General features: G+C 34.9%; 1 protein-coding gene across 1 annotated transcript; it reads right to left on the bottom strand.

Moving 5' to 3' along the window:
• Positions 1 to 56: 56 nt before the first annotated feature.
• On the bottom strand, positions 57 to 22,516 carry LOC117325692 (probable lysosomal cobalamin transporter). Its single transcript, XM_033882111.1, has 15 exons — positions 22,446 to 22,516; positions 15,392 to 15,568; positions 14,814 to 14,877; positions 14,218 to 14,312; positions 12,368 to 12,435; positions 11,269 to 11,357; positions 10,175 to 10,248; positions 9,876 to 10,001; positions 8,505 to 8,719; positions 7,790 to 7,892; positions 5,546 to 5,650; positions 4,934 to 5,077; positions 4,676 to 4,730; positions 3,139 to 3,248; positions 57 to 2,158 (listed from the first exon to the last, which is right to left on the bottom strand). The coding sequence occupies exons 1-15, from the start codon at positions 22,503 to 22,505 to the stop codon at positions 2,045 to 2,047; spliced, it is 1,599 nt and encodes a 532-aa protein (XP_033738002.1). The 5' UTR covers positions 22,506 to 22,516; the 3' UTR covers positions 57 to 2,044.
• Between the last annotated feature and the right edge of the window lies 1 nt (position 22,517).

Here is a 22,517-nt window from a genome sequence, read left to right as displayed (position 1 = left end):
TTATGGATTTGTGACTACCATGTATATGTACTCCACACCAAAAAAAAACAAGCGGATTTCAATTACATTACTTTATTTTGTTCAATCTGTATAAACATTGTATCTATTATGTCAAGCATTTTGATCTTAACTTTCCAGTTATTTCCATTATAAATTATCATTTCCAATAATACAAAATATATACATCATACTACCTGTCACTCACTCCAGGACACATTCTGAACCCACACATAATCGGACATTTAAATATTATACCATTATGACTATTATGTTCTTCATATATTCTGATTAACAGCACTTGAAGAAAATCTCTGATGCAGTCAGACAGTCCACTTCACATCACGTAGAATCTGTCCACTTCAAATAATGTAGAATATGTCCACTTCTCATAATGTAGAATATGTCCACTTCACGTAATGTAGAATATGTCCACTTCTCATAATGTAGAATATGTCCACTTCACATAATGTAGAATCTGTCCACTTCACATAATGTAGAATATGTCCAATTCACGTAATGTAGAATATGTCCACTTCAAATAATGTAGAATCTGTCCACTTCAAATAATGTAGAATATGTCCACTTCACAAAATGTAGAATCTGTCCACTTCACGTAATGTAGAATATGTCCACTTCAAATAATGTAGAATCTGTCCACTTCACATAATGTAGAATCTGTCCACTTCAAATAATGTAGAATCTGTCCACTTCATATAATGTAGAATATGTCCACTTCATATAATGTAGAATATGTCCACTTCTCATAATGTAGAATATGTCCACCTCACGTAATGTAGAATATGTCCACTTCACGTAATGTAGAATATGTCCACTTCACGTAATGTAGAATCTGTCCACTTCTCATAATGTAGAATATGTCCACTTCTCATAATGTAGAATATGTCCACTTCATATAATGTAGAATATGTCCACTTCATATAATGTAGAATCTGTCCACTTCACATAATGTAGAATATGTCCACTTCATATAATGTAGAATCTAAGTACAAAGTTTCAATCCACAAACTAGAGTCATGGCTGCAATTCCTTCATATTAAATCAAATTTAACAAGAGTGTCAAGGCCCTTATCATTCATCTGAATCATTATTGTATAGAAAACAAAATCACAGCAAAGTTCCCTTTTAGGGGCCAATCCACTTGGGGCCCCATGGGTCACACCAGCCTCATTTATATAGAATATGATTGGTCTCCCCCAATGATGTTGCACACCAAATTTGGTTGTAATCCACTCAAAGTTTAAGAAAAAGTTGAGTTTTAAAGCAAAATTACAGCAAAGTTCCCCCTTTGGAGCCCCATCCCACTGACCCCGGGGATCACACAGGCTTCATTTATATGAAACAACACAACAAATTGGGATATAATCCAACTAAGGGTTAAGAAGAAGTAGGGTTTAAAACCAAAAATTCATCAAAGTTCCCCTTTTGTGGCCCCACCACTCAGACTCTAGGGGTCAGACCTACCTCATTTATTTGAAATATAATTGCCCTCCCCAAATGATGTCTCACACAAAATTTAGTTGTAATCTTCTAAGCAGTTAAGGAGTAGGGTTTTAAAGCAAAAATTCACTGAACTTCCCCGTTCTGGGCCCGCCGCTTGGGTCCCAGGGGTTTGATCAGATTCATTTATAAAGTATGATTGCCTTCCTTCAATAATATTTCTCATCAAATTTAGTTATAATCCACTCAAGGGTTAAGAAGGAGCAGGGTTTTAAAGCAAAAATTCACCAAAATTCCCCTTTTTGGGCCCTGCCACTCAAGCCCCAGGGGTAAGATCCGCCTGGCTTATAAAAATATGTTCGCCCTCCCCTAATGATGTTTCATTCAAACTTTGGTAGTAATCTGCTTTGGGGTTAAGGAGGAGTAGCGTTTTGAATGTAAAAGTCTAACGCTGCACGGTGGACGTCGACGGACAGAGCACAATGGCTATAGGTCATCCTGATGACCTAAAAAGCGTATAAATAAATGACAGCACATTACTTTAGAAACAAAAAATATCACAATATGCAAATCGTCCTGTTCAAAGTTATGGTTGTATCATCTCGTCATCACTGTCATCAAAATCATCTTCATCTACTTCTCCGTCGATGGCCGACTTCCTCTTCTTGATGAATGCGACCAGGAAACCGATCAACATAATCTGTAAACAATGAAATTTGACATAAAACTAATCCACATGATCTGTAAACAATGAGATTTGACATACAACCCATCCACACTACAGTCTACCCTTGTTATATCGCCATATTTCGTCCATGGCAGTTATGGCGTATCCAATTATGGAAATTACAACCATGAAATGGTATAAGAGATTGAATTACCAATGTTAACCAGATAATCTCGCGGTAACAACGTTAATATATTATGTAAATTTGTTAATTTTGTTAATTCAATTATTCTATAGGCTATACACTTTTGTATAAGTCACAAATTTCTGGAAATGATCATTGATCTGCTTTTGCTGCATGTCATCCGTTGTTATTATTATTATTGAACGTTCATACCATACACAATAGGAACACAAAGTGAGTAGAAATCAGTCCTGCTTTTATCCCAAACCAAACCATAAGTGTCGGTGGATGTGACATAATAAAAACATCCAAATATCGATCTACCTCAGCGATAGAAAATCACTCAAACAATGAGATTTTACATAAAACAAATCCACATAATCTGTAAACAATCAGAATAGACGTAAAACCAATCCACACTATCTGTAAATGATGAGAATTGACATAAAACCAGTCCACATAATCTGTATGCAAGGTTTTTTGTGAGGGCTTTTGGGGGCCGATAATGTGACCCATTCCCAAATGAAATTATATCATATCCAATTGCCCAAATTTGCAGTTGATTCACCAATTTTCCCAATATGAGGCAAAAAGGCCCCATCCCAAATTAGTGAGAAAAAAACCTTGGTATGCAGGTAAAGTAGTGAGTAACAGTTTGCAGGTAAATTAGTGAGTAAGACAAAGTATAAGTTGGTAACAAACACTTCATACATAGGTAGGAGTAATCTAATTGCCTGTTAGCAATCAAATCATTTATAAAATACCACATGAGAGGTCTCCTTGAATTTTCAGCAAAGGGTATCACAGCAAGACCCATGACTGTACTTACTCCCAGGAACACCCATGTTGTCCAGTAATAGGCGGCCCCAAAGAACCACATCTTGTAGAAGAAACGTGTTAACAGCAGAGCCATCCGAGAGATCACACAGCTGGAGTTATCTGTAATTATCATATGCATACCTGTCTTAATTAAGTATATTCCTTATTAAAAACTGTAAACAACCTTTTCATCTTAGAGAGTTAAGGCAATAAACGTATTGGTAAAATATGATAACAGCCGAAATAATCAGCTGTACAGAATGTGATATTTACTTGTACAGTGGACCCTCGATAATCCGAACACCTTCGTTCCCAGTCCAAACCGTCCGGATTACGAGTTTTCCGGACTGCCGAATTTCGTGTACCAGGTCAAAAAAAATGTCGTGTAAGAGTTATCTCCCTTGATTATATACAATCCGGGACGTTTCATAAACACGTCTAATTGTCAGACTTTTTAACAATAAATATACTTATGTTTCTGATATGATTCTTGTTTTGTTTTGTAGAAAGTAAAAAATAAACTATGTTTTTAAAAGAACATGTAAAGTGAAAATTGTTTTATTTATAGAGGGCATATATGACATACAAACAACACACATGTGTCACATCCCGGAGGTTCACAAACAAGTAGAAATTACAAACGTTAAATACCTTAAATAAAAGACCCGGATTTTACAACTTACCATCAGTCCATGTTTTTTTTATGATCTTACATACCAGAAACCCCAAGCTATCTATTTAAAAGTACGCGACACCAGCGAGAACTACCCAAGATGTCCGATAATGATTAAACCCGTATTCACTTAACAATGTGACGCTTAGTTAAGTATCAGACGACTAATGACTAATTTGTGTGTAATCAACCCAGTTCTTGTGATCACTGCTTAATACGTAAATGTGTATGTAATTAATAACATGCATCTTTCAATGAGTCATCGTTTCACGTAACGGTGTTACAAGCCGATATCCGTGTTTACCCAATACAAGTGTTAATGATGTTAATTACCGATCATAAATGTATTACATGTATTTGAGATTGATTAATTATCGTATCACATACTGTATGTTTGTGCATAAATTCTGTAACATTTAGGTCGTAGAGAAAAAGCAATGTACCGTTATAAAAACAAAAGCTACACATTGTATCACAGGTAAACACCCGGGGCTATGACCTGGCAGCGGTCGCTATGACTACGCACAGTGTCAAGCGATAGTCTGTACAGCTGTCGACATGGGTGACTTGCCCCGACATTTTTTTCTCCTCGTGGTGAAAAATCGTCCGGATTATTGAGGGAAATTTACTAATGAAAAGTACGTTCCGTTCCCAAAATGGGCTTCCGGAATCAGAATCCGAATTTCCGAACTGGTGAGTACAAATAACGTTACGGAAATCCGTTCCCGTGCATTTCCGTCCGGACTGTGAGTTTTCCGGACTATCGGCGTCCGGATTATCGCGGGTCCACTGTATACTAATTATTCACCAAACTGGAAAACAAATTTCTGTTGGTCTTTATATAACAGCAATGGTTTCTTGTGTTGACACTTACGTGCATCAGTTGAGCAGATCTCCAACTTGCCATCACTAGTACTGTTGCTTTGCACCTACAAAGAGTACACTTCATTGTATCAGTACATTAATATTCTGTGAATTTTTTTTTTTTTAATGTTCTGAGTTGGTTAGACTTAGGTTGAAATATCACTATTTTATGTCATGTTGAAAACACTGACATCCTTTTACTATATAAAGATGACCCAGTGAACTCCCTGGCACAAAAATTTAGGGAATGTTGGATGATATTACATACTGTGTATCTCTGACTACCAAAGCTGGAGTACTGGGGGGTGAGTTCATAAATGATGATGTTGATGGCAGACATGACGAACATGAGAATCATACACAGCATCAGTATTCCCTGTGGGCGAGTTCTTCGCGGCCGGATCTTATACATCTGTAACCAAGGAAACAGCCTTTATATAGAACACATTATTTAAATAACTATTTAAAACACGATTTATATGATGAATATATTCACTTGAAATCAATGAAAGTGAATTCTGATGCATGGAATTTAAGATTTTATGACATGTCGGTTATGTACCATAAAATATTGAAAGGAGAATACTTTATATATGAAGTTGTGATGAGGCATTCGCTTAATTTAGGGAGTTAATACTTAATTTTGTGTCTAAAGTGCAACTCGACTCCTTTGGTTGAGGGAAGAAAATGATAAAATAATGACAGCAATCTGTCCATATGAACATCAAAATGCTATGCATTTGTGTATAACATGCAGTCTATTTTTTCATGTTGATGTTTTAAATTTAATGGTGGGGGCTTAAAAAATGTCAAATGTCTTCCACTTTTGTGATTCAAGTTTCGATGACCATTAATGGGAAACCATTGACTATGTACTTACTTTGAGCCAGAAGAACCAGATGCCTATGTTTCGGACACCAGACATTGAGCAGAAGACGAGATAGACCACCAGCAGTGAAAACATGATGTAGTCCAGTGGAAACACCTGAAACAAATCCAAAACTGTAAAATCTCTACAAATAAAACTTGGGAAGAATCAGATCATAGTACACCATACAAAATCCATAGTACATCATACAAAATCCATAGTACATCATACCAATTCCATAGTTCATTATAACATTGCCACTGATAGTTAGGTACCCGTTTGCCATGCAAGGGTAAAAGTTTCCCAGTTAACAGTTTCTAAAGCAGTACAGCAAAGAGTTTGAAGCACTATTTTAATTTTGCCTAAACCCAGGAGTTATTGTATTATGTTAGGTTCTGATACTGTACTGTCTAGAGATTTTGTATTACATTGGGTTCTGATACTGTACTGTCTAGAGATTCTGTATTACATTGGGTTCTGATACTGTACTGTCTAGATATTTTGTATTACATTGGGTTCTGATACTGTACTGTCTAGATATTTTGTATAACATTGGGTTCTGATAATGTGTCTAGAGATTCTGTATAACATATGGTTCTGATACTGTACTGTCTAGAGATTCTGTATTACATTGGGTTCTGATACTGTACTGTCTAGATATTTTGTATTACATTGGGTTCTGATACTGTACTGTCTAGATATTTTGTATTACATTGGGTTCTGATACTGTACTGTCTAGAGATTCTGTATTACATTGGGTTCTGATACTGTACTGTCTAGATATTTTGTATTACATTGGGTTCTGATACTGTACTGTCTAGAGTTTCTGTATTACATTGGGTTCTGATACTGTACTGTCTAGAGATTCTGTATAACATTGGGTTCTGATACTGTACTGTCTAGAGATTCTGTATTACATTGGGTTCTGATACTGTACTGTCTAGATATTTTGTATTACATTGGGTTTCTGATACTGTACTGTCTAGATATTTTGTATTACATTGGGTTCTGATACTGTACTGTCTAGAGATTCTGTATTACATTGGGTTCTGATACTGTACTGTCTAGATATTTTGTATTACATTGGGTTCTGATACTGTACTGTCTAGAGATTCTGTATAACATTGGGTTCTGATACTGTACTGTCTAGAGATTCTGTATTACATTGGGTTCTGATACTGTACTGTCTAGAGATGTTGTATTACATTGGGTTCTGATACTGTATTGTCTGGAGATTTTGTATAACATTGGGTTCTGATACTGTATTGTCTACAGATGTTGTATAACATTGGGTTCTGATACTTAACTGTCTTCAGAGTTTGTATTACATTGGGTTATGATACTGTACTGTCTAGAGATTTTGTATTACATTGGGTTCTGATACTGTACTGTCTTCAGAGTTTGTATTACATTGGGTTCTGATACTTAACTGTCTTCAGAGTTTGTATTACATTGGGTTATGATACTGTACTGTCTAGAGATTTTGTATTACATTGGGTTCTGATACTGTACTGTCTTCAGAGTTTGTATTACATTAGGTTCTAATACTGTACTGTCTAGAGATTTTGTATTACATTAGGTTCTGATACTGTACTGTCTACAGATTTTGTATTACATTGGGTTCTGATACTGTACTGTCTAGATATTTTGTATTACATTGGGTTCTCATACTGTTCTGTCTGGAGATTTTGTATTACATTGGGTTCTCATACTATGTTGTCTAGAGATTTTGTATTACATTGGGTTCTGATACTGTATTGTCTACAGGTTTTGTATAACATTGGGTTCTGATACTGTGCTGTCTGGAGATTTTGTATTACATTGGGTTCTGATACTGTACTGTCTACAGATTCTGTATAACATTGGGTTCTGATACTCTATTGTCTACAGATTTTGTATTACATTGGGTTCTGATACTGTATAGTCTACAGGTTTTGTATAACATTGGGTTCTGATACTGTATTGTCTAGAGATTTTGTATTACATTGGGTTCTGATACTGTATTGTCTAGAGATTTTGTATTACACTGGGTTATGATACTGTATTACATAGAGCTTTTGTATTACATTGGGTTCTGATACTGTACTGTCTAGAGATTTTGTATTACATTGGGTTCTGATACTGTATTACATAGAGCATTTCAATGCTTCTGTATAGAAACAAGACAATTTGGTGCAGCAAAACAATCAAAGTCTTCCATTGGATGGGAAATTATATGACGATGGGGTACTTACAAACTCCTATAGAGAAACTTACTTTCTGGCAGAAGACTAGAACCATATCTACAGGGTTAGGGAGAGTCCGGTGAGGCAGGGCATATCCAAACTTGTATCCAAGACTATGAATGGCCTTGTCTATGCTGCAACATCATTGTAAAACATATAATTATATCAATATAATATCAGGGATGAGATCAGCTGAATGTCAAAATGTCAGAAATCCCAATTTGTAGTGTATTTTCTATGATGAAATATTAAAATAACATTACAGCCAACATGAAAAAAGTCTGAAATCAGACTTCTATCTGAAATTCCCATGCCTGTAATATGTTTCATAGATCAGGTATTCTGGACCCATTTACACATAAATTTCAATCTCATTCAACAATCAATAAAATTGGATGTTATTTTGTCCTTTTTTGTGAAAACTTGCTGTATCAGGCAGTCATTGGCATATCAGCTTTCAATTACATATTTTATATGTCGACTCGGATTGTTCAAGCTCTTTGTTTTCTCAGTAACATAATTTCTTATAAGTTTTAATAATATTTAAAAAAAAAAAAACAAAAAAAAAAGAAGTTTAATTTGACTGAACGTTTGCTGTATTGGTTATCATTTTCTTTTTAAATTAGAAAGAAAATTAATTTTCATTAGAATGATAAAACAAATTTATTCATCAATTCATTTACTGATAAAGTAAATCATTTATCATTTGGTTTATCTCACAGGGAAACATTACTTTTTCAACTCACTTTGTCAGGAGCAAGGACACAAAGATCAGCAGTGTGATGAGGAAGAAAAATATCCCAAAGACAACCTCAAAAGGTCGGAGGACAACCAGACAGCGCTGAAGTATACTTCTCTCATTAGCTGCCAAGTGGTTTTCCTTTCTCTCCATCAGACGCTCTGATTCTTCCATATCAGAAAGGTTGTTCCGTCGTCGTGACGACATTGACCGACCAGAATACTGAAAGAAAAAAATAGGCAAATATGCATTATGACCTTTATTACTTACACAGTTTGAGCTCATAACAATAACTCCCAAAGTGATCTTTGTTCCCATCATTGAATAATCTTTGTTGAAGTTCAAGATGACCACATGGTTGGCTTTTTTCCCCCCATCAGTCTCAAAATTCAACAAGCACAAAAGGAAACCTGTATTTGAAATTTTAGTAAGATCAATTTTGTACTTATCCTTTCTAAGAAATAGCAATAACAAACTTGATTCTTTTATTTTTAAAAAGGACACATTTCAGCCATTTCCCCCTCGAATATAGTCAAAATTGATATTATTTTTAAAACTGATCATGCACTTACTTATCTAATATATAAAATTTGAGAACAATCCATGAAGAATTTGGAGAGAAACTGTGATAACAAACTTTAATTGTTACAATTGAAAAACGGTCACATTTTGTGTTGTGGTCAGTCGCCAAGTTGAATATGCACAACTAATGCAAAGAAAACCTACATATGAAATTCTACAAAAGTCCTTCTAGTACTTCTCAAGAAATAGCGCTAACAAGGATTATTTATTGACAGACAACAGACAGCTATGGACAGAAGGACAAACTAAGGACCATGGACAAAGGGTAAATTGAATACCTACCATTTAAAGCCTCTCTTTGATTACGCAACATAAATTATGACAAAATTACAAAAGATGCCTTAAATTATTGATAGAATACATGCCCTATTGATGTAATAGTAGAGAATTAATACCATAATTTTTTCATAATTGTATTTACATTTTGCACTTACAAGAAATGGAATCAACTATGCTTGGTGAGTTACTTAAGTCGGGAGGAAAGGGAACAATTATAATATGTTTGGTGAGTTTAAAATACTTAAGTCGGGAGGAAAGGGAACAATTATGATATGTTTGGTGAGTTAAACAAGTCGGGAGGAAAGGGAACAATTATGATATGTTTGGTGAGTTAAACAAGTCAGGGAGGAAAGGGAACAATTATGATATGTTTGGTGAGTTACTTAAGTCGGGAGGAAAGGGAACAATTATGATATGTTTGGTGAGTTAAACAAGTCGGGAGGAAAGGGAACGAATATAATATGTTTGATGAGTTATGTCTAGAATATGAGGTCCATTAGACACAGGGTAACCTTACCTTGTCTTTGAGGGACTGTATCCTAGCCTGAGCAGAAGATCGTTCAGCTTGCACAGTCATTTTTTCTGTTTTTGCTCCTTTCCTTCCTTTAATCAGACCCATTGGCAGGGCAGACATACCATATGCCTAAATGTCAATAAATAGAACAAAAGTCAAATATTTACAATTTTAGTGTAAGTTGATAAAAGCTCAACACTTGAAACACAGTAATATAGACCAAAATTTAAATATTGCATAATTTAATTTTCAATAAATAAAGGTACTTATCAGTTTGACCTGGGTGGTCTGAACAGACTTACTGTGTAAGTGATGAGGGCACACATTCCCAGCAGACTGATAATACTGATGACAAAGGATAAGGCATCTTCACCATCTAAACATACAACAACAGTACTTACAAGATACAACAGACATTATTATAAAATCATATCTTTCGCCATTTCTGATTGGCTAAAATAGTGTCATGTGATTCCCAATAAAAAGTTGTATTGGCTGGCAGTGCAAAAAAGAAAACTAATAAAAAAAGGTGATCAGGGGGTGTTTTTGAAAATAAATCAATTATGAATTACTTCCCCTTGGTATCGTTCAACAGTGTAAAATATCTTACTTGCTTTTGAAACATGACAAGTAATAACACTGATTGTTAGAATAAATATTTATTATAAGAATTAGTGTATTGAATGCATTTTAATGTATTAGTTTACTTTTGATCATGCAGTGTTTAAATGATAAAATGAAATGCTTGCAAATGCTTCACAAATCAGTCTCTATCATTACATGTACAAGTGTTATTTTTTTATTGCATGATTATTGGAAATCAAAACAGTCATAATAAAAAGGAATAAAACAATCATAGCATTTTGATTTCGGTCCATACATGGTTTTATTCAGGTTAATTAAACCATGTATGCACCTTATCAAAAGGCTATAATTGTACAATACAAATACAGACCAATCATGCCGTCCACGGCTGATCTCGCTATTTCCTAAAGCTTGCAACCTCATGATTCTTGGTATAATGCATGAAAATCTTAATATATGCCCAGCCTAAGATGAACATGGAACACTTGGTTATGGCTTGTAACTTATCCTGGATGATAATTCCAACAACTTTTGGCAATAATTCAATCCACATACATGTACTAATACCAGTGTTAGGAAATGGCCATCATCATTCGCGATCACCAACAAGCTGTAGCTGAATTTATATTTCAACAAAATGCTTGTTAATTAACATGCCGGATTTTGTGATGTAAAAATTATGGGTTGACTTGGTATGTGTACCTTATATCTTTAAAACTTTTCCAACATTTCATTTTAACACAAAATCCTAGCCATTTTATCGCACCTGATAATTTTCAAGAGATGATTAAAACACATTTAGTGTACTAACCATTTGTTGTAAGGTCTTTGAAGAGTGCTTCAATCTTCTGGTAGTCCGTAGCATTAGGGTTTGGGGCATTCTTGGTGGGTACAAATGCTCTGGAATTTGTAAAAGATATATTACACCTACACTTCTCTCAACAAGAGCTATCCACACAAGGTAACTTGAACACACAAATCTGAATTGCCCCCAAACTAATTATATGCTTTCAATAATGAGACAAAGGATTCATCTACGTAAGGATTCAGCTACATAATTAAAACTGTTGACAAGTATATTCACAGAAACAACCTTTACTAAGTAAAGTTATCTGAAATTTTATATATGCCTTCAAAAAGAGACTGTAAATTCAAATTAATTATTCTGATAAATAAATGAAATCCTCGAATTTTCCAATGCAATATATCAAAGTTTCCTGTACAATTACACCAACATAAACATGAAGCTCTCTTTAACTTAGTATTCATGTACAACTATACTGTCCAGTAATACAGAATTAGTATTATATCATTTATCTTGTTATAAACTAACGTGACCAACTTTGCTTCAATAACCCACAATAATTATAAGATCTTACCCAATCAGTAGTAGAACACCCACAATAATTAGGAGATCTTACCCAATCAGTAGTAGAACACCCACAATAATTAGGAGATCTTACCCAATCAGTAGTAGAACACCCACAATAATTAGGAGATCTTACCCAATCAGTAGAACACCCACAATAATTAGGAGATCTTACCCAATCAGTAGAACACCCACAGTAATTAGGAGATCTTACCCAATCAGTAGTAGAACACCCACAGTAATTAGGAGATCTTACCCAATCAGTAGTAGAACACCCACAATAATTAGGAGATCTTACCCAATCAGTAGTAGAACACCCACAATAATTAGAAGATCTTACCCAATCAGTAGAACACCCACAATAATTATAAGATCTTACCCAATCAGTAGTAGAACACCCACAATAATTAGAAGATCTTACCCAATCAGTAGTAGAACACCCACAATAATTAGGAGATCTTATCCAATCAGTAGAACACCCACAATAATTAGAAGATCTTAGCTAATCAGTAGAACACCCACAGTAATTAGGAGATCTTACCCAATCAGTAGTAGAACACCCACAATAATAACAAACACCACAGTGTACTTCAAAGCCGAACAACAGCGCTGAAAAACAGACATCAGCAGTTTGTTAGTCCTGATCAAGGTATTACAAATATATTATTGTTTATATACAATGTCAATATGCCTTATGAAACTCACTGATGGTTTATCGTACAGTATATGGTTTACAGGAACATGGCAGTATCAAAAATATTTCTATCTTAGATATGTCGTTCATCTTATGATTGATGAAAATACTTTTACAATCATTTCAACATTGAAAATCTCAAAGTTTGCAATTTTTAAAAGTACAGGTAAAAAAACTGAATTGATATATAATGTATCAAGACATTGTAACTCTTATTATATTGGCCAGACTGATAGGTGACAAAGTTGAACTCACACAAGTCATACAAGTATCATATGAGCTAAACATGTGACAGATGACACTATAATGTTGACCTACAGACAGTTGATGATACAGACTTGTTACTAGTGACCTACAGACAGTTGATGATACTCAGACTTGTTACTAGTGACCTACAGACAGTTGATGATACTCACAGACTTGTTACTAGTGACCTACAGACAGTTGATGATACTCACAGACTTGTTACTAGTGACCTACAGACAGTTGATGATACAGACTTGTTACTAGTGACCTACAGACAGTTGATGATACTCAGACTTGTTACTAGTGACCTACAGACAGTTGATGATACTCAGACTTGTTACTATTGACCTACAGACAGTTGATGATACTCAGACTTGTTACTAGTGACCTACAGACAGTTGATGATACAGACTTGTTACTAGTGACTTACAGACAGTTGATGATACTCACAGACTTGTTACTAGTGACCTACAGACAGTTGATGATACAGACTTGTTACTAGTGACTTACAGACAGTTGATGATACTCAGACTTGTTACTAGTGACCTACAGACAGTTGATGATACTCAGACTTGTTACTAGTGACCTACAGACAGTTGATGATACTCAGACTTGTTACTAGTGACCTACAGACAGTTGATGATACATACTTGTTACTAGTGACCTACAGACAGTTGATGATACTCAGACTTGTTACTAGTGACCTACAGACAGTTGATGATACTCATAGATTTGTTACTAGTGACCTACAGACAGTTGATGATACAGACTTGTTACTAGTGACCTACAGACAGTTGATGATACAGACTTGTTACTAGTGACCTACAAACAGTTTATGATACTCAGACTTGTTACTAGTGACCTACAGACAGTTGATGATACTCAGACTTGTTACTAGTGACCTACAGACAGTTGATGATACAGACTTGTTACTAGTGACCTACAGACAGTTGATGATACTCACAGACTTGTTACTAGTGACCTACAGACAGTTGATGATACTCAGACTTGTTACTAGTGACCTACAGACAGTTGATGATACTCAGACTTGTTACTAGTGACCTACAGACAGTTGATGATACTCAGACTTGTTACTAGTGACCTACAGACAGTTGATGATACTCACAGACTTGTTACTAGTGACCTACAGACAGTTGATGATACTCACAGACTTGTTACTAGTGACCTACAGACAGTTGATGATACAGACTTGTTACTAGTGACCTACAAACAGTTTATGATACTCAGACTTGTTACTAGTGACCTACAGACAGTTGATGATACTCAAGACTTGTTACTAGTGACCTACAGACAGTTGATGATACTCAGACTTGTTACTAGTGACCTACAGACAGTTGATGATACTCAGACTTGTTACTAGTGACCTACAGACAGTTGATGATACTAACAGACTTGTTACTAGTGACCTACAGACAGTTGATGATACTCACAGACTTGTTACTAGTATCCTCATCCTTTTCCTCGTAGAAGAAGTACATAAATGGCAGTAGTATAAACAGACAGAAGGTCACCAGGCCATACAATGCTGTCAATAAAGAAATACAATAATAAATAGATCAGTAATGTGAAAATAGGTACCGATGAAACAAAATATTTGTCACTCTCGTTCATATATTGGGTAGGTAGGTACATTGTAGCTATATGACAGTTTAGTCTCAGAATTTACTCAATAGCAATCTTGGAGATCGACCCATGATATTCACTTCATTATGATACCTGTATCATTACCAATATTCATAATATGTAATTGAATATCTATTCAAATGAATGTTGTAACAACTCTCCACGGGGTTACAGCAGGGTATTTTATAAATGGGGTTCCTTAGTCTTTACAATTTGAAAGGTCTTCCTAAAAAATACTGGTTCAGTGCTTGTCTTGTTTTCTCTACTTCAAATGGTTATAAAGAAGGTTTCAATGCAAACTCTCCACTACACATACAGTCAACAGTACTTTAAAACAAGGTAATTGATATTTATAACACATGTAGATGTATAAATACCCCGGTGTATTTGCTAATTAACTTACTGTAATAGCCATAAGCCACTGAATTCTCTATGGATTGTCTTGTTTCAGAATCATTTGCCCAATCCTGAAAAGAGCAAAGACAAAGCATTTATGAGCAGCCTAGCTGTAGTTGTCACAGAATTTAGGAAACAGTGTGAATCTCACTGATATTAGCTCCATATCTATAATACATTTGTATTTCTTTTAAATTCATAGCATATGGTCAAAACTTCTTACACTAAAACCAAACATGTTTTACTGAAAATTCTTAATTTAGAAACCAAATTAAGAGCAAATTGACCATTATCTATATTATAACAATGAAATAACATATACATCTATACTGTACACGATTTTACATTTTACAATACAACTAGTGCTCTGTATAAGGATCTACCATAAAGCATTGGAGGCTACTTAATGAGTCTATCGCTGGGTTCTCTGGTTTCCTCCCACAGTACAACTTCAAGACCCCTTACAAGCTTCCATCTTAGCTTACACGAATGATAAATCAAAGTTATTGTAACTTGTTTCACAAATGTAGTAAATAAAGTTTATAGGTTTAATCGAATTCCCTAAAAAAAGTTGACTACACTAACCTTGAAGTGACCCTTGCTGTCTTTCATGTAAGAGACAAGGAAAACATCAACAGGAATGAGAGCAGTGGTCAACAGGATCACACTCAACGCTACAATGGCCGACACTGTACTGGATATGGTGCTATCTCGCTTGCTCATGAAGTACTTTATATATATTGTGGAAAATAGCAACACCAACTGCAATAAGAAAATCACTTATATATATAACTAATTAAAATATCGAACTGTTACTAGCAAGAAGTAAACATTTCAAATACACTTTCAAATGGCAATGTCTACTATATACTAATTCTACAAAGAATTATGACAATATATAAATTACAACAATTTACTGATAAGATGGTAATCACAACAGAGTTTAAAACAGAATACATTGAGTGCAACAGGTTATGATATTAGATACTATAGTAATGAACAAACTACAATATTGTATATTCAGTAAGCCCAAACAATCAAAGTTACCAGTGCATTTGATTAGATACTATAGTAATGAACAAACTACAATATTGTATATTCAGTAAGCCCAAACAATCAAAGTTACCAGTGCATTTGATTAGATACTATAGTAATGAACAAACTACAATATTGTATATTCAGTAAGCCCAAACAATCAAAGTTACCAGTGCATTTGATTAGATACTATAGTAATGAACAAACTACAATATTGTATATTCAGTAAGCCCAAACAATCAAAGTTACCAGTGCATTTGATTAGATACTATAGTAATGAACAAACTACAATATTGTATATTCAGTAAGCCCAAACAATCAAAGTTACCAGTGCATTTGATTAGATACTATAGTAATGAACAAACTACAATATTGTATATTCAGTAAGCCCAAACAATCAAAGTTACCAGTGCATTTGATTAGATACTATAGTAATGAACAAACTACAATATTGTATATTCAGTAAGCCCAAACAATCAAAGTTACCAGTGCATTTGATTAGATACTATAGTAATGAACAAACTACAATATTGTATATTCAGTAAGCCCAAACAATCAAAGTTACCAGTGCATTTGATTAGATACTATAGTAATGAACAAACTACAATATTGTATATTCAGTAAGCCCAAACAATCAAAGTTACCAGTGCATTTGATTAGATACTATAGTAATGAACAAACTACAATATTGTATATTCAGTAAGCCCAAACAATCAAAGTTACCAGTGCATTTGATTAGATACTATAGTAATGAACAAACTACAATATTGTATATTCAGTAAGCCCAAACAATCAAAGTTACCAGTGCATTTGATTAGATACTATAGTAATGAACAAACTACAATATTGTATATTCAGTAAGCCCAAACAATCAAAGTTACCAGTGCATTTGATTAGATACTATAGTAATGAACAAACTACAATATTGTATATTCAGTAAGCCCAAACAATCAAAGTTACCAGTGCATTTGATTAGATACTATAGTAATGAACAAACTACAATATTGTATATTCAGTAAGCCCAAACAATCAAAGTTACCAGTGCATTTGATTAGATACTATAGTAATGAACAAACTACAATATTGTATATTCAGTAAGCCCAAACAATCAAAGTTACCAGTGCATTTGATTAGATACTATAGTAATGAACAAACTACAATATTGTATATTCAGTAAGCCCAAACAATCAAAGTTACCAGTGCATTTGATTAGATACTATAGTAATGAACAAACTACAATATTGTATATTCAGTAAGCCCAAACAATCAAAGTTACCAGTGCATTTGATTAGATACTATAGTAATGAACAAACTACAATATTGTATATTCAGTAAGCCCAAACAATCAAAGTTACCAGTGCATTTGATTAGATACTATAGTAATGAACAAACTACAATATTGTATATTCAGTAAGCCCAAACAATCAAAGTTACCAGTGCATTTGATTAGATACTATAGTAATGAACAAACTACAATATTGTATATTCAGTAAGCCTAAACAATCAAAGTTACCAGTGCATTTGATTAGGGCATTGATGATAGGTATGTTTTGTTCCCCATTTTTGTTACATACTTAATGGTCCATAAAAATAAGTCAATTCAACAGATTGGGTGCAAGCAAGTATTATAGCTTTGTGAATTTTACTTTGAATCAACATGATGAAAACGAACATTCATTCTGAACCAAGATATTCAGAGAATTATTTACAGTATGATGTGATTTCAAATTAGTCAAAACTGATAAAGTGATATTAGATTTGCAAAATAATCTTAATAACTGTCCCTATGAAAGGAAGTGTTCATAATACAAAATTAGATGTACATGTCTGTTGCGAAGTGTCTAAATGCCTGCTGTATATATATATATAGTAAAAGATACTGTTGATGTTGGGGACAGAGGAAATGTGTGATCAGCACACTGCTGACAAACTTAAATTTGACCATCTTGATAAGTTTCACAAAGTCCACAAATAATTTCACATCACAAAACAAAGTAGTCAGAAAGATTCTAACTATAACAAGAGGCCCATGGGCCTTAATGGTCACCTGAGTTTGAAATATTCAAGTTGAATTAATTGAACCTTTTTGGCCCCGCCCATCAGCCCAGGGGGTCAGTCAGGGCCAATATGTGCATACCATTATACTGTCATTCTATGCTGATAATGTTAATCAAGTTAGAATGAATTCCAATACAAATCCAACAAATAATAGTTGATTAATTTTGGTAAAGCACCTTAAGACCCTTCCATCTATGAAGAGTGCTTGATTCCACCATATCTGAGAGTAAAGACGATTTTTGAAGTTTCAGTCAATTTGACCATTTTTGGCCCTGCCCCTCAAGCCCCTGGGGATGGGGACCATATATTTCACAATTTTGGTTGATCTTTTGCCATAAAAGCATCCTGCCAAATTGCATTTAATTTGGTTCAGCGGTTTTGGAGAAGTCGAAAATGTAAATTGTTTATGGACGGACGACGCACAACATTCCTGATTGTTTTATTGATGATTATCCTATGTCATTTTAAAGAATTTTGTTTACTTTAAAAAAGATGTAGTTGCATTTAAGTTGTGATGAACGGTGAAGAATTACATTTTCTAAACCTCACTTGAATTGGTATACAATAATTGGGCTTAATTCTTAGATCGATTGATCTGTGATGTCAGTCATGTTTCTTGATAAACCACATCGCAATTCCCTATGTATAACATTACTGTGAATTATTCTAGTATATTTTCATTCGTAAGTTTTTAAATGGTACTCTATTTACAGCTTTTTTCTCTCTGTGCATTAACTTGCTGATCTGTATCAGGGTTAAATATTTGACAACTTTCGTGAAGAAACTCGTCTCGGAAATTTAATTTGTTGCCGATGAATGGGCCTACCTTATCTGTTCCGGTGACTTGTTAAATTGCACGTTCATGTTATACACTTTGTACAAGCATTTCACCATCGACTAATTTAAAACATGCAACCTCTATTGCCATCAAAATATTTGTTGCCGAAACAATCTAACGTTAGGTTTTGCCTCATAATCACTTTAACAAGCTCAACCTGCACGACCATTTTGTGTGGCCTGTTTTTTGGAATTGACTATGCAATCAGAAGTATTCTACTTTCTTTAAAGTATCAAATGTAAAAACAATTGGAGATTTCACTTATCGATTTCAAATTGATAAATCCGAGACTAAAAACAATTTTCGACAGGCAAGGGTCATTTTTTATCAACCCAAGAGCTTGATGTGACTTTCCTATGTGGCATGAACTAGTGTGTATACAAGTTACCTCCCCTCACACAAACCAGAAAGCAAGTGGAATAATTTGCACATAAAATAGTTGGGAATACTCAAGGATAAAACAGGTCATTATGTATGATTTTAACTGTTTTTCAATAATTTAATTATCTTTAGCAAATGTCTTCAAACATATAAAAGCGTGAATCATATGTTACTTAATCGCAAACAAATTCTTCGCAGTGATATCATTGTCTATGTAACCATGGTAAATACTAGCCACAATATACCGCTGGGCTAGAGAGATCTTCTCTTTAGCTGGATCGGTTGAGCGTTAGACTATTAAGCCAGAGGTCCCTGGTTCGATCCCTAGCGGATCCGGAGGCAGTGATTTAAATTTAATTAATCATGCGCTCTGTTTCAATGGCGCCCACGTGCAGTGTTCTAGCTAGGATTTGAAAAGGGCAGGGCGCTGCCTAAAAAAAGGGCATTTTTGTGCGCGACATTTTTTCCGGGCCTATCCATCTCCTACCTTATTTTACAGAACAATTTAAGTACATCCATGCATTACATATGACCTGATTCATAAGAGACAAATAGAAATCTGTTGATTTTTTATTATTATTTCGTTTGTGTGTAAAAATGTCTTCTTTCTTCTCTTTATTCTTCAAATATTGTTTTAAATTTTGATGGTAAAAGTTATGACCTAGAATAATTCAAAAATAAAATGATATTAGCATTATTTCAATTTAAGGGTGTATTGAGAGAATCCATATACGATAATTACGACCAATCAAAAAGTTACTATCATATTATAGTCAACAGAGCGATATTTTCAACCAGAAGTTAGTCTGTCCGTTGTGATTGCAAGACGACTAATTGTAAGTGAAGATATTATAGAGCAAAAGAGAAAAGGTGATCAAGCATATACGAGAAAAAAATGATTAAGTAAAAGAAATTCTATTATTTAATATCTGAATAAACTTCGTCCAAATAACTACGATGTATCTTGTAAGCGGCGGTAAATTTCTACTTTCACTTTAGACTCTTTAGAAATAACGGTAAACTAAAATCAGGAAATTATAGCATGTTAACATTTTCTTGAATTAATTAAAAGAAATGGTAAACGAATTAGGGCCGATCATGATTCGCGAGTTTCTGTTCAAACATTTGTTCTGTTGCTCTCGTAAACAAACGGTCCCCGCGTGTTGTAGAAATGTAATCACTTGGCTATCACATGACCCGCAGTTAATGCAGAGTCGGCATTTCAGATACGAAAATAACACAATATAAACTAAACTTTTGCAACCATTATTCACATCAGCAGATAAAATAAACATTTTGTATAGAAATCCATCAATCCAACAAAGGAATTTGCGACATCTGCATTTACAACGAACCATTTCCGGCGTCCCGCCAAACTTCATCAAATAAAATCAACCGAAAGCTAATTTTGATCACTGGAAAATCACTGGAAAGTGATCTCATGATCATTTACTTAAAAGTTGCTTGGTTTACACCAGAAGGATTTCGTGTTGTCATGTGAAGAAAATTTCAAAGATATATAGATCGATTGCCAATTGCACACATGCTCATGGGATAACTTTATGACAAACGTGCGGCTCTTTTCGGTCTTGTCAAAAGTTGTTTACATAAGTAAAACAACATTTCCATCCATTATCATTACTTTGTCCATCTCCAAAATGCCTTCGTGATTATGATTTAATTGGATTACCAATCGATCCTATCGACTCGTCACGGTTAAATGAATCTATTAAAACACCAGCTCGATCCCCAGCTGACCGATCTCTGCCTCGGGCAGCGTCCATCAGTACCGTGGATAAAGGTCTACAGGTAAGGGGACTGGTGTTACAGGTGGCCAATTAGTGACTGACTGTATATTGCATGGCTTCAGCAAATCGGATCTAGAGTATACGAGGCAAAATGAGCACCAATGACACTTAGAAAAAGGGCAGTACTACAGGAAAAGGGGCGGGGCGCATTTCTAACTTTGAATTAGGGGCAGGGCGCCGCGCCCTGCTAACCCGACCTAGCTGGAACACTGACGTGGGGACCCAGGAAAAATACTCAGCATCGCTCCACAAACATCGCTGTTACCCCTGGAAACTCGAGGACGAGTTCTTTCCTGGAGAGGGAGTGTGTATACGTAACCATGGTAAATACTAGTCGCAATATACCGCTCGACTAGAGAGATCTTCTCTTCAGCTCGATCAGTTGAGCGTAAGACTAGTAAGCCAGAGGTCTAAGGTTCAATCCCTAGCGGAGGCAGTGATTCAAATTTAATTAATCATGCGCTCTGTTACATCTAGTATATTGTTAGTGACATTTTGATTCCTCCGAGAGTTCTGAATGAATTCGTTTTATCGACGATTGCCTTAGGTGGCTGTTTCACAGCACCTAAAAACTGGTTAAACTTTCTCTGATTATGTTTTCTTTAATTGTAGTAGCTTCATCCATTTATGATGACGCATACCATATTTGGATAAGCATCCTCACAAGAGTTCTCCCGAGAAGTATTATGGTGGATTACGGAGACAACTCAATAGTATAATATTGGAATGTGTGAATTAAAGATTTTCAGATGTGACGGTAGCCTAATACATTGCTAAAAGTACATAAGAAATGTTTAATTATACTAAATATTACTCCAAAGTCACACGACATCCGCTATAATTTGTACCATTTTCAAGGTTCGTTGTTTTGCAACACAATCGCCAATGGAAGGGAATCGTAGCCCTGACAACGACCATCTGTCAGAAATTGTCCGTCCGTCGTCCATAGCTATATATGTTATCACAGCTACATAATAATGAAATTAATTTACCTGATCTTCGGTCTGTATAAGCTATGAGCTTCTACACCACCTTTATTCTTCATCTATTTGATGATCATGTCACGTGATAATGTGGTTAGGCATAGAGAAGACAAGCCAAAAGATAATAAACATTGGATTTAAAAGATTTTAAAAGTTGACAACGGGTCATCTCGGCACTTTCGTTTCGGCACATAGATTTTTTGACTTACTTCGGGGAAGTTCTTTTTATTTGAACGGCTTGCGGTCGGTACACTATCACTGCACTATGGTGTATCGAGGCTTATGCATGTAGTGGGGTAACGGGGCGAAAATGGCAAATTATTCAATGGATGGTGAGTGGTGACATTGCGCAGATGAGCGATCATGATAAAAAAATGAAATCAACATCATGCAGTCATGTCAGATAGTCACATGATGTTCGATGCTGCTGTATATGCGCACTACAGTAGGCCTTGTGTACTTTATCAATTGTAATGACAGTTTTAAAAGGGAACAGTTTAAATTTGATGTTTTCAGTGCCAATCTAATAAACATACCACAATGATAACGACAAATGGTATCCATCCTGCAGCGAGAACCGAACTAGGAATCGCCATCTTTTTTGTTTT

Source organism: Pecten maximus, chromosome 4, assembly GCF_902652985.1.
Source record: "Pecten maximus chromosome 4, xPecMax1.1, whole genome shotgun sequence".
Classification (NCBI taxonomy): Eukaryota; Metazoa; Mollusca; class Bivalvia; order Pectinida; family Pectinidae; genus Pecten; species Pecten maximus.
Note: the sequence above shows the minus strand (reverse complement) of the source record. Positions and strands in the feature narration are given on the sequence as shown.